The 14022-nt window shown below is 43.0% G+C and overlaps 1 protein-coding gene across 4 annotated transcripts in view; it reads right to left on the minus strand.

The window, feature by feature from the left end:
* Positions 1-3491: 3491 nt before the first annotated feature.
* CTBP2 (C-terminal binding protein 2) overlaps positions 3492-14022 on the minus strand; it is a 122748-nt gene continuing 112217 nt past the window's right edge. For 3 of the 4 annotated variants that reach the window (XM_019502971.1, XM_019502970.1, XM_019502973.1), the window contains exons 8-9: positions 12225-12342; positions 3492-5378 (exon numbers count right to left, since the gene is read on the minus strand). In XM_019502971.1, coding sequence (XP_019358516.1) covers positions 5198-5378; positions 12225-12342 — 299 coding nt within the window. In that variant the 3' untranslated portion in view covers positions 3492-5197. Of the gene's footprint in view, positions 5379-10989; positions 11040-12224; positions 12343-14022 lie in introns of all 4 variants that reach the window. The other variant, XM_019502974.1, reaches the window with a different exon arrangement.

A 14022-nucleotide genomic window follows, 5' to 3' on the forward strand; every position in this document is an offset into this window, starting at 1 on the left:
TGTTGATTGATGTGGCCATACTTAAATGTAAGTTCCTAAAAGTGTAAGTTCAGAGTATATTCTCCCATAGAAATTGTTATATTTGATAACTTTAACCATGCAGTCTGTAATGGATAAAGTCTATCTAAAATCTCACTTAGAAACACTAAAGATTAATGCCAGTTTCTTTTACACAGGCAGTGCAATTCCAATCTTGATAAGCACTTTGACGTTTATTGGTGGTGTGGCTGGTGGATCGGGAATTTTTCAGTAGATGGCATTATTTGTTTTTAACTAGGATTTGGAAGGAAGTCCCATAGCACGTATTTTTGTGTAGTCTAAAGCTATGGACACCCTAAGGAACTTGCTGCTTTTTCTTCCAAATGCTGCTTAGATGGTGTTTGAAATGTGCACAACTCCTACGTAAACTTGGTGACAAAACACCAAAACTATAGAAATAATGAAGTACTGTATTATGTTAGCAGTTTTTCCCATCACAGATTCCATTGAGATTTATTAAGAAATGTGTCTTCACACTTTTGGCCATTAGGTCACCTTTGATTGGTGCATGCACAAATTTTCAGGTAAACGAATGCATGTTTCTCTGCAATATACATATGATTTACCTGAGTGAAATAGGAGAATTGCAGATAGTGAACAGGTTCCACTTTATATACAGTCCTAATTTTAAGTTTGCTTTTGAAATGCAGTATTAAGGTAAAAAGATACCTTGTCCTCTGTTCATTTGAACTTTTGTTACATGATAGTCAAATCCAGGTGTATCTTGAACAGTGGGCTACTTCATGGCCTGCCTACATGGGGAAGTTGGTGTGGAGTAGGTTAGGGTGTGAATTTACAGAGCACCAGCTATTTTGTACTTGCCACCAGGGTGGGCACTCATGGTCTGTACAAAGTCTGTCTGCTGAAGTGCATTAAGAGGCGCCTGGCCAGTGGGGAGTAGCTAGTGGAATAGCTAGTGTGCTGTGAACTTGGTCTCATCTTACTGTGATAACATCCTTTGTAGACAAGCCCTTAAGTAAACTAGGAGCTAGTGCTTTCATTTCAGTAGGCTACTGGAAGTGGTGTTGATGCGTCATTTTACAAAAATCTTCATGAAAATCCTTCCCACTGTGATAGAACAAGACTGGGAATTGGAGGAAGCACAAGGGGACTGTAAAATGGCCAGAAAGATAAAATGTAAGAGAGGACAAACCTTTCTCTAGCCAAATGTGTGCAAGAACAAGCCTCGTCTCTAACAGCCATCTAGGCAGCTTGCGACTTCCTTTATGAAGAAAGAAACATTTTGCAGTTAATGGCAGTACCATGCACTCTGCTACATCTCTGCTGTTTTAAAAACCAGACCAAACCCTGGGATGCTTAACATCTGTCTTGTGCTTTTCTTCCCAGTTGACTCTCCTGATGCATTCGAGTTTTGGCTTTGTTTATCATTACTGTTTTTCTGATGTGCTATAAAATAACACGTTCAGGCTGATGAACCTCACTGCATTTTCAGAACTCGAGAGGCTTTAAAAGAATCCCCTGACTTGAGCTCTGGAAGCTCTGCTAGTGCTGCATTTGGCCTTTTCGATTAGCGAAGGGTGCAAGTAATTGGCCTTTTTGCTGTCAGTGTATACCAGTAGTAATCTCTCCAAATAGCATAATTAAAGATTTACAGATACCGAATTGTACTTGGCTGCCAAGTCCTGCTTGCTGTATTGGCTTAACTGTTTTTTAAAAAAAAAATGTCTTTTGATTTCTTGGCATTGGTGAACTATTCCCCATATCATTGGTCCCAGAAGTGTATGCATGCTCACCTAGTGCAGTCTGTGGTTCATCATTTCAGACACTTCCCTATCTGCATCTGGCTTTTTTGGGGAGAAATTCCTTGGTCAGTTTGCCCCTTGCATCATTTTTGTTTTAGTAGGTTATACACAATCTAGCCATAGTGGTCCCAAGCTAAGCTGTAAGTGAACTCTGCGAGGTTCCAGCAAGTCATAACCCGACGCACTGAAATAAAAGTTAGAGAGTCTTGTTGCATTGTTTATGTTTGATCAGATAACTTCTTTTGTGAGCTTTGCTTTCTAAAGAGGTATCGGTCTTTTTTTTAAAGAACAGCTGCATCGGGTATCTGCCACCAAAGCTGCACTTTTTCTTCCTGGAACTGCTCTACGTGCTGTGGTTGAAGGACCTCCTGCTTTCCTTCCTTCAGTCCATGAATAGTAGCAGGCTTACTTTTTAGCAAGGTGACTTGGATTATCAAGTAGTTGCTATTCTTTTTATCTCCACTTGCCCACAAACTTGCAGCATGCTTCAGTCACTTCGCTTGGACCCTCAATCCATCTTGTCAGGATAGATGCAGGCTCTTCATTCTTCACTTTCATATGCAGCCAACAGGCTATATATTTTGCTGGTAGTACCACTGAATCCCTCAGTAATGGCCACAACTGCAGGAGTAACAGATTACTTCTAGAACTGCAGCCTGTTATTACAATGCTCCCATTAATTAGTCTGTAACATTTGGATTTTTTAGCACTCTAGTGGCAGTTGTTGTCTAAACTTACTTGCATCTGGTCTCTTGTCCAATACTGGATGAAAGCATAGTGTCTACCATTCCCTGCAACTAGGGACTCTTGTTTCCCTAGTGCAAAGTCGACTGCTGGCAATGGATGCCCTAGGATCCACTGACACAAAGGATTTGATTTCGCAGAAAAGGATTTTTACCCATCTGGAATGCAGCTGCTTGCTTTAAAAGCAAATGAAAGTAGCAGAAATAGTTATTTGAAAAAATAATTTTAGACCTTGACAACATGAATTCACTGTTCTCTCTTGTTTTACCTTCATTTTATTTTTTCCCCCCAAAATGTCTTCTCTGTAACTAACCTGTCTTCTCCTGGTTTCTCTTTGCTGGTGTTTATGGATAATCATTTATATGTGCTGTTAATCATTGACAAAAGGATGGTCACTCACCTATGACATGCGACCTCTTTTTAACATGTTTGAAGCTGGTAATTAGCTTTCAGTTTAATTTAAAACAAAAAAAATACAGAAGTTTTGTAACTAGAAACCTTTTTGGCTTCAGCTTTTTTTTCAGTCTTTTCTTATATCAAGTTATCTGCTGTATCTAAACAAATGGTACTGGTATCTAGTTAGCTAGCTTTAAAGGGAACTACAGTAATAATACACAGGCCCTTCATGCAGTGAGCTTTAAAGCTGCTAGTACTTCTCAAGCATGTGGTAAATGTTCTCTAGAAGTTTGCTTATACTTTCTCTGCCTAGCGTAGGTAAGAACTAATGCAGGAGTTATAAAAATGTTCAGCTGCCAAAGGGCCACCTGCTTCCAACTCCTAAGGCAGATGACACTGATCTTCATTCAAACTGCAAACAGGGAAGTAGTAGCAGTCATTGTAAATATTAGCAAAGCAAAACATTTTAAAATTACACACTTCTGCTTCCTGATATCAGTCATCAGAAAGTCTGTGGAGGAAACCAACGGAGGTGAGGTGTTTTTTTTCTTGGCTACCTTTTTAATTTTGAGAAGTTGAGAATTCACTATGAATTGGCAAATCTGAACTGTCCCGTCTCCTCCGCACCCCCTACCCCCTGCAGTCTCACACTTGCATTTTGAGAAGGTACCTAAGTGTAGAGCCTCATCTGATGTAAATCGTCATCGCTCTGCTGGAGTCAGTGAAACTCTGGCCGTTGGTAGCTGACAGTCGGTCTCTGACGCGTCACAGCTCTGAAGTTGAGGCAGCTCTGACTACTTGCACTAAAGCCACATATGCTCTGCCTCTGAATTGCGTAGTCATTCTCTTTCAAAGTGGAGGTACTAGAGCATTATAGTCGCACTTGTATACCTTAATTTACGTTCTCAGGTTTTCACTTGGAAACATCATTAAATTGCTTCAAGGGCTCTTACATTTCAGAAATTATAGAAATTTTATCACTTTTTATTGAAAACTGCACTGAACGCTAAATGTTCACCTTTACAATAAACAAATACAATAACGGTAACACACTAAAACAAAACAGATTTCTGATAGCCATTGTTTTTTTTTCTGTTTGGGACAGCTTAAGATTTTTTTTTGTCACAGAAACAGGAATGTACCCATACAAAGGCTCAAAATAGGCCATCTTTTTTTAAACAAAAAGGCGATGATTCACAAAAGACTATGAATATAACATGTAACTAGTTGATACAAATCTAATAGGATTTGTTAAAATCAGTCACATCTAATAACACATTTCTGAAGTGTTCTTGTATAAAATATCACGTGAAGAAAAGAAGACTTTATCAATGTCTAAAAAAGTGGGTTTTGTTCATAGACAGTCTGACAAGTTACCATAAAAAGTGTTTCCTGAGACATAAGGAAATGCAACATTATTCTTGAACCCTTTCCAGCTCAAGACTTTTTTCCACTTGATAAAATAGCTGCAGATTTAAAACTGAGAAAATATATTTGAGTACAAATAGTGAGTGAAATTTAATTTTTTTTTTTTTTTTTTGCATCATTGGAGGGCATAACTGAACTTACAGCTACTTTATTCAGTGTGTTGGTCAGATGACACATTTTCATTTGGTGGGGAGAGGTTGGAGAGAAGTGAATATTGCTATATACCTTTTCTCCCTCCACCCCCCAGCCCAAGATTCCTCGCCTGAATGGCTACATCTAAACACATTAGGAGAACTTTTCTGTATGTTGCTGGCCATGTAAGACTGCAACAAGATAATTTTTTCTTATCTCTAGGCCAGTATTTTCTCCTACTGCAAGAAGAGGTAACTAAGATACATGAGGAAGGAAAGGGCTGAAGCCACATGATGGTTTCCTCTTAAATTTCTAATGTTAACTCCGTGAGGATTGCTTAATGCAATGTTCTGAATACAGGTTCGTTAGCCCTGCTATTCCCAAAGGTTTGAGAAGGGAAAGATCTATTTTGTGATTTGATGCACAGATGAAGGAAACTTAACATACAATAATAGAAGCTGATCGTTTATGTATCACATCCTAGTTTTCAGCGCTTCAGTAAGCAGATGACTTCTTCAGGGTTTCTCCCCAGTCTTGACTGCTATCACTTTGTTGTTAACACTGGAACATCAGTGATGCATCTGTCCAAAATCAACATTACAAATTTTGTATCAAATTTTTTTTAAGTTCATGTATAACTTTTTTCCCCAATGTCTCTTGGTCCCAAGTTTATTGAATGATTTTTAAGTTATCTGCTATTGCTCGTTGGGGTGTTCCCTGTTGTCCCCATGTTTTGTGGGCTGATTAGGAGATGGAGCTTGGGATGGATGTGCCACTGTTGGAAGATTGTGAGTAACGGGAATGCCTCCAGGGATGATGCCCTCCATAGCTGCTGGAATGCCTCCAGGTGCTACACTGACCATGCCAGGTGGATACCTGGAGGAGTGGGGGGAAAAAAAAGATGTTTTCAAGTCAGTGTATACTGCTGTAGTATAGAAAAATACACTTATTGAGAGTGATTTGGGGGAGGTAGCGGGGGGTGGGAACCAAAGAATTCCATTCTTTCTTAGCCTCTAATTTGTTTAAACTAGCATCTAGTTGATTCAATGCACATATTTTTTTCAAATCAATTCATCTTAAAGGTGCTTCTTCCTATCCTCCCACAGCTATCCTCTGCTGCTGTAGAGGTGTTTTAATTATGCCAGTAAGCTTTGATGCTGCAGCCTGATGATACACCTTTTATAATTAAGTATTTTCTAGTGTTGATACCTACTGCAGGGCTTTACCAACAAAGTACCTAAATCAGAAATTCAAGAAAACTGCAGGTTGCCAAAGAATGCATCTGTATTTCTTGAGTGTTTGGCTGGCTGCAGCACTGGCAGGTAAGGGGTGAAGCAAGGATGAAATGGACTTGTGCAGGTTGCAGCACCCGCATCTTCCTGAGCAACCTCCGCAATCTTTGCTTCAAAAAAGAAAGGAGAAAATACTCATTCAAAAAACAAAATAATTCTATCAGGCAGATGTAGAGGAAGGAAGAAGAGAAGCTCTTTAGCTGCGTGGAGGAGTTCTTTAGTATGTTGATCATGTGCATGTTTCTGTATCTGTGACTGAAACGTTTTGCCCTAGCAGTATCTGTACAACATGTATGCATCCTCCCTCTCTCCTATTAAAAGGGTGGTGTGCATTTCCTGTTCCTTGGTTCCCCTCAGCTGCAGAACTCACAATGCAGGGAAGATGAGAGGATAAAAAGTATATGTATGCACACCACAACCCAAAGAACTCCAGTTAGTAGTAAGCAACTTATTTCTCCTTTGAGCCTTTTCCATATACCCATTCTAACATGACGGACTCCAAACCAGTGCCCAGCTACTGGAAGCCTGGGCTCCGACTCCTAGCTCGACAGCGATTGCAGGCCTGCTTTGCCAGACACACAACCCATGTCAGAGGCTGCTTCAGTGCAGTGCTCAGGTGAAGATGTTCACGGGAGCTCCAGGGGACTGCCTTGAACATATCCATACCTGACACTGGCAATAGGGAAGCCACTGAAGTTGCTGTTGGAACAGCTCTGACTACTCCTGCTCAGTTCACTTAAATGGTCTCAACCCTTTTGGATCTCAGATGGTGTTAAACCAGGCCCCAAATTGCTGTATCTACAGATCTTTTAGCTAGTGAAATAAATAGCTGTGGGAATTTTCTCCTCCACCAAGGGCATGCAGTAATGCCTCTGCTCTCAAGCAGCCAAGCTTTTGGGGGAAAGGGGAGAGCTGACTGATTTGCTGACAGGCCAAATTGATGCCAACAGCCGTTAGAAATAGGGATAAACCCTGTCTGAAATAAAAGACGGTAAGTGAGTACATGCAGTCTGTACTCTCCTTTGTCTATCCTTGTCAAGGTCATGGCTATCAAAAAAAAAAAAAGCAGTCTTCATAAATGAAACTGGTCAGGTTGCCATGGGTCCAAATGGTGGCCCCACCCAGGATGTGAATAGAAGATTGAGGTCCTGTGGAAAATGGGATCCTTTGCCAGAAGGAATAAGAGGTAGGCTCTTGGGCACTCCAGACCTGTCAACTTATAGAAGACGGATCACTGGTCCTTCTACATGCACCCTAGCTTAGTGGTGGGACACCACGGTCATGTAGCTGGAACTTCAACTCATTTGAAAATTTCCATTAATGATTCATATACTAAAATAAGTGTTATGTAAAAATACACTTCTTGGAAAAAATGGGGATTTGTTTTTATCATGGTGGGACCCCAGGGTTTTTTCACAAAGGTTGAGAACTGCGGCCCTAGCTGACCATGCTTCAGCCCTGACGAATACAGTTGATGGGAAAGCCTAAATATAGTTGAGGGAAAGGGTTTTTGTATGACACCGAGTCCATCTGACTAGGTACATCTGTTTAGCTGAATCTGTCCTGCTGTGGAAGAAACTGAGGCAGCTGTACTGTTGGTCTAAGCTTCAACTATTTTGTGTTTGAGTTGATGTGCGCTTCTTACCCCAAAGGGAAAAGTTTGTCATAATGGTCATCTATGGCTCAGAGGAGAAAAATAGGACTCCCTTGCAACTACTGGCTGGGTCTTTCCATCATGGTTGCCGAGCTCTGACCAGCACAATTATTCCCATCCTGGGGAATAAACGGCCTGTAGAAATATCTACAAGCATTCATGGTGCAGTCTGGCATGCAGTATCATGTCAAGAGGGCTGTATGGGCTACGACAGATAGGCAGGCCCTGACTGACTGGTTGGCCTCCAACAGAGACTTTACCTCATCTTGATAGAAATAAACAGTGATAGGGAATGCAGCGTGGCACTTAAGAACTGCATCCCTAATGTGGGACTAGGTAAGATCAAGGTTGAATCAAAGTGAGGATGTGAAGAATCTCTACCAGGTGTTTGGAAGACCTACCCTTTGGCAGTCAATTGCCCAGGTAAGGACACTGGGGGGTGGTGGGGATCTGATACCCCCCCCCCCCCCCCAATTAAATAAAAGTCAAGAAAAATTTCTTAAAAGGGGAAAAACAGAAGTGACTGTTTTGCCTTGCCATAGCAGTGGAGAGGAAGTGAGGGGCAGAAGTACATACTGCCTTTGCCATAACTTAGGGGCATGAAGAGACCGGTGTGTACATGTGTGGGTACTGTTGGTGTGCTGGTGGCACATGGACATTCACTGTGGACAAGCTCTTGTTGGAGAAGGTTAATGTGCTCTTGGGAATGATTCACACCAAGGTGCTCATATCTAGTTTCAAACCTTGTTAGCAGTGTTCAGTAGTAAGAGAGAATGTGCCAGTGTGAACAATCATAGTCACTTCCTATGTACAAATAGCAAGCGATAATGCAAGAAGAGCAAAACTTCTTGTATTTGCTAATACCAGAACTTGCAGTTGGCTTATTTGATGGTTAAATTACACAGAAGACTTCCCTTCCTGCTAGGGTGTTGTATATACGTCATGCTTCTGGATTCCACGCTGAAAGCAGTCCTTTTAAGGGCAGAGACGCCTTCCTGCAAAGACTTGCGTGCTCAATATTGCATGCTAATTACAGTGTACAAGCTAAGCATGTGTGTAAGTTCTTGAAGTCCGGGCCGGTGCTAGCAGGAAGCCATGATTTAATTAAAAAATAAAAAAGCTTAATGATTAAAGCTGCTATTTCCTGTTGATGACACCCCTCCCCTGCAATCTTGTTCTGTGGTCTTAACCAAAGAAATCAACTGCCTGTTTTACAAAGATCTCAGTAAATCTTATTTGCAGGCTTATGTTGGTACACGCTCTGAAGGGTTCATTTTGTGGTACAGGAGTGTCACCTTGTGAGCAGGATGGGTGCCAGTGAAATTTTTCCTCAGTAGCATCAGAATTGACAAGATGATTATTGGTGATTAATACTCCAGCCAGGTTATTCGGTGGAGGCTTCTTGAGGGTGTATCAATTAAAACCACAACATTTTCTTTAAGCCAATCTTATAAGAACAGCATGAAATGAACTTTCTTTGCAGTCTGGATCTGCTCCTACTCTGCTAATTGGTAGGTGAGAAGGATATTAGGATACCAAATGGCTACAGACATGTTGTAAGGTCGTGTGGGACACCTGGGGTGTGTCCTGATGAGCATGCATGTGCAGTTTGTGGTGCCTCAAGCCCATTTGAGGCACTGCAAACCACACATAGTGCACGTGCCCATTTGCTGCGCTGCTAATTAGCAGTGCAGTTCTTTTTACACCCGGAGATCCTGGTGTCAAGAAAAAGGGTTGCTAAAAAAAAAAAGTGGCATGGCACACATGGCAGCAGCGTGTGCTACCAGAAATGGGGCCTGGCCAGGCTCTGAATGCTCTGATTGCTGGCGCTGTTGCCCTGGGAGGCCCCAGGACCCCAGATAAGGCTGCTGGGGCCAGCACCTGGGACAGCTTGTCCCACACCAATGTCCCACGTACAGGGGGGTGTGCAGCAGCAAAATGCAGCAGCATAAATCTGTGCTGCTATTATTTTTTTTGTGGCAACCGCATGCCCCTGCATGTTGGATGTGCCACAAGGATACTCACTCTGCATGTGCTCAAAAAATGTAAATACCATTTGCAACGAGGCTCCAAGCTCCAAGTGTAAGCTGATGCCTGTGAGTTTGTATTTTGGACAGTTGGTAAAAGCTGTAGCAATGCTTTAACTCCAACTCTTCTCAGAACAAGCTAACATAGCCTTATGGTATAGGAAAACATTGCAATAGCTAAATTTTAGAAGGACTGTGAGTAAAGGTATGAACCAAGGATGAGGAAATCTGGGTCAGCTGAGGTAGTTGCTACTGAAGCTTTTAGGATGACTTCTGGGTGGGGTGGAGGGGTGAAAGAGAAGATGCCACAAGCTACAAGTGGATGCAGAAGATACAGGAAAGGTGATGGGTTTTGCTGCTAGTGCAAGAGAGAACAGTTCTTACTGGCAGCTGAAATTTGTTTAAAAGATTGCTCTCATCCCCTCCCGTTGCCTTGTCATGACCTCCACCTGGATCTAGATCTGGCTGAAATTCCCCCATACTGGAAAATTCTCTGTTGCCAGGCTAGGGCAACTTCAGGGTCCCATTTTGAGCTGGTGGAATGGCAGTGGGGTCAGTTGGGATCAGATCTGGAGGACAGAGGAACAGTGAGAGGCTGTGAAAAGGCAGATAGGTACCATGAGTGACAGGGCAAAGCTAAGAGTAGGAAAGGATTCAAGAGCAGTTGGAGAGGATGCAAAGCAGCACGGCAGGAGGAAGCGGGGCTCTATGACCAAACATACCAGAAGTGCACAGAGGTGAAGAGTTGAGGACAGGATGTATAACTTGTGTAGTGTGAAGATTGCTGAGATAAAAGTGTCAGAAGGCAGTGACTGAAGCATACAAGGACCTGGCAGGGATGAAGATGACATGCAAGGAGGCTGGAGTGGAGAGGTCACAGCAGACAAGATGAGATAAAACTGCCCTGTGCTTGAGTGATGGCTTGTCTTTGCTGCAACAGTTATCTGCACTACTTCACAGGAGCAATCTCACTGCAAAACAAGGCAGCTAGACCGTGATTTGATTAGCAGCCTGTGGTGACTATTTTAGTAGATGACAAACTGCTGTAACTTGTTGCTGCATTCCTTTTGCGTTACTGGCTTAAACATCAGCACTTGCTCCAGTCTGCTTCCCTGGTGGGCTAGCTACCTCAAACTTACAGAAAACTTAAACTATGCCTGTTTGGAGCAAAACTTGTTAAAGTTCCAGCTGATGATACAGTGGGAACAAGCTCTGGAGAGAGGAGAGAAAGACAGCTCTAATGCTACTATGTCTAGAGTGCAGTGAGCAGAGGGGTAGGGAAGCAGCTGTTCTCATGGTTAATTTGGTGGATGGAGGAAAGCTACATTATCAATCATAATGGAGAGGAAGATGGAGGTAGGGAGTCAAACCAATGCTGAGCTTAAGAAGAAAAGGTGGCTGCTGAAGTGTGGGAAGGAGGAAGCTGGTGGCAGCACTAGTATGGAGAAGGCAAAGTCTATACAGGGTCAAAGAGGCAGTGGAGCTAGGAAGTTGGGCAGCAGGGAGAGACTTACATGGAAGTCAGAGGAGAAAGTGACAAACGAAGTAGGTAGTCTCATCTTAACTGGGGAGGGAGAAAAGGTCACTGTCAATCACAGCATCTGAATCCCATTGAAACAAGGGTTTTTCCCACCCCACCCCACAATGAGATGGATGCTTCTGCTCAAACACCTGTTGTGCTTTGGCTTATTTTCTCCATTGTGGCTTTCAACTGCTTAATTCTGACCTGCTGCCGGTTAACTACCAACCTTGTAGTCTGGTCTCTGCCATTCGTTGGAAAAACACATGCAACTATGCATGAGCATCAGTCTCCTCCAAACAGGACTTGCCCATTTCACTGAAAATGTATTTTTTTGTTTGTTTTACCCATCTGTGTTTTACAGCATGTACTCAACGCACCACCCTCTGCTTCAGTGCGTATAAAAGGTGCTAACAAAGTGGGTTGGTTGGGTACCAGTGGTAAAAATGTATATGTTCAACAGTGAAGGCAAGAGCCTGCACCAACATGATGGTGCCCATCCTGGAAGGGCACATCTCAGTGCCAGCATGAGAGAGCCTAAGGGCTAACATCTCAGTTTTGATGCTTTACATGTACTCTACCAAAGCATCACGACCAGTTGCATATGTAACTCTTATATGCAACAGTGGAATTGTTGTACAGAGAGAGCATACACTGGTGCCCAGCCTCTTGTGTTCCATTATGGGAGTTTAATAGAAGGCTGAAAAACAGATCACTACTCATTTCCCCTTGTCCTTTTGGTTGCTGCGCTGAAGTTAACAATACCCCTCTTCCCCCCAACCCCATAGCAAAAGTGCCCCCATGCCTTATGGAGTCTTGAGAGTATTTTCAGAATGTCGCTAGAGTTTTCAGTCGAGTGTTTATTCCACAGTGAGGAGCACAAGAGATGAGCCAGACTCCACGAAGTGCTGCTCCAGGAATACAGCTGGAAGTGAAGCAGGCTCTGCAGCAGAAACTATACATTTGGGCCACGCTATGGCAATAGCCATTCTGTGGCCTCGATGGAATCAACATGTAAAACTAGGATTCCTCCAGAATAATAAATAAGGACATTCCCCGTAAATCCTCCTGAATGACTGCAGAGCAACCACACGTAGCTCCTCTGTGGAGCCAGATCCACAGAGATGGGGAAAAAGCGGCATGTTTTCAGTGTTGCATATGGAATTCAAGCTGCATCTCTGTAAGGGAACCTTAATCCTTAGAAGTGGTTATGAAATTACTTCATCCTACCTGTATGTGGCACCATTGAGCTCTGGATGAATTGCTTGCTGATCTATTACTGACCATGGAGCTGTTGTGACAAAGAATTCCTTGTTCACACAGTTTCTTAGGCTTTCGGGGATGCGACCTGGAGTAGAATTATTAAAGTAAGTGCTAGGCAAGTTATAGACTGATTGACAGACAATAAGTTATTGTTTTCCCATGTCCACAGTGCCTGTTAGTGTGTGCAGATGCATGCATGCTTGTGAAAGCATGCCATAATTTTTGTGGAACTCTTTGGATAACACGAGCTCTTGCTGGAGCCAGAACAGCAGTTCCCTGTGCTAGGCCTTTGTGATTCTGGTGCACTGATATTTATCAGCTTGATTTTTCTGCTGATTTTGTTAAAGCTGCAGTGAGACATCAGGCTTCGGCCCCAAGAGGAATAATATTTGGTGCAAGGTGATGGGTGGCAAAAGCAAAACTTTGCTGGGACATCAGCATAGAAAGAGATGGAGGAAGGGGGGTTGTAGCTACATCTGTAAACTTCCTGGTCGGGGCCAGCAGTTTGCCAGCTTGGTCTCTACTGCAATCTCCTGGCTGTTCTAGGTATGCTGCCTTACCCAGCACAGTACTACAGCACAAGCTTATCCCCTCCTACCCCCCAAAACAGTGGGGCTGAGGCATGGAGGGGTTTAAGTAGGGCTGACCTAGACTCGAGTCCTAATCTTAGCTGCATGCAAGTGGTACCTGCACCAAACCCAAGCGGGAAGCTGGGGACTGGCTTTTTGGTGTTTCCCTTTTGGCTTTGTGCTTTAGCGTGTTGTAGTTTATGGTTAGTACCCAGAGCCCTCTGGGTGCCAAGCTCCCTGATGCACGTGTTGTACAGTTATTCTATAGCAGTCTTAGCAGTGGATTATTTTTTAACAGTCTTGGTTTAGCTGTGAAAGAAATGGTGTGTTTGCACGTGTGTGGGCACAGCCCTGTATGCGCATGTGCGCACATACATGCACACGCTCACTCACTAATGCACACTCAGCATCAGGCTATATGTACAGATATAACTTTTAACCACTTTAAAAGGGCTTAGACATGTTGACAGCATGTTATACTGTAATAGTCACATCTGCACGCTCCTGCAGGGATACAAAGGACCTGCAACTTCAGTCCTATATGTTAAATATGCAACAGCTCTGTTGCACTTGTGTGGCTAGAGGATAAGTGTCACAGCTATACGATACCAGCTGACACAAGGAGTATTTGACACGAATCCAATTAATTGTCTGTCTGCACCCTCAGCTCTGTCACCATTCATTACAACTAATAGAAACAAACTGTACCAACACTGGTACTCAGCGCTGAAAGGTGGTCTCAGCTATAATTCTCAATGCACAGGTTTCCCTCGCTTCATGCAGGTTCGATATGTGTGAATTCGCTCTTAGGCAATGACCCTTTTTGTACCTAAAGTTGGTTATATGCGAGGTAAATTCACCCTTATGCGATCAGTGTGGTGCAAGCCCGCAGTCAGCTGCTTTGTGTGGTGCATTGTGGGAGTGATACGCACCAAAATATGCTCTCCTATGTGACTCTGTGCTCCTTGCTCATTGTCTGGGACACGTTTCTGTAGTTGCCATCCCCATGATGGTAACATTCAGCACCGCCCTGTGCTTGTGTGTAAAATTTGTCTTGTAAAAGTGGTAGAAATGGGTCTGGGGGTCAGTAGTCGAGGTCTTGGAACACATTCCTATTTATTACATTGTAAAGTGGGTTGCCTTTATGTAAATTTAAGATGCACTGTTTTCCAGGAATGCATGTACAGCATAAAGTG

This window comes from Gavialis gangeticus, unplaced genomic scaffold, assembly GCF_001723915.1.
Source record: "Gavialis gangeticus isolate Ggan-Ray unplaced genomic scaffold, GavGan_comp1, whole genome shotgun sequence".
In the NCBI taxonomy this organism is placed as follows: Eukaryota; Metazoa; Chordata; order Crocodylia; family Gavialidae; genus Gavialis; species Gavialis gangeticus.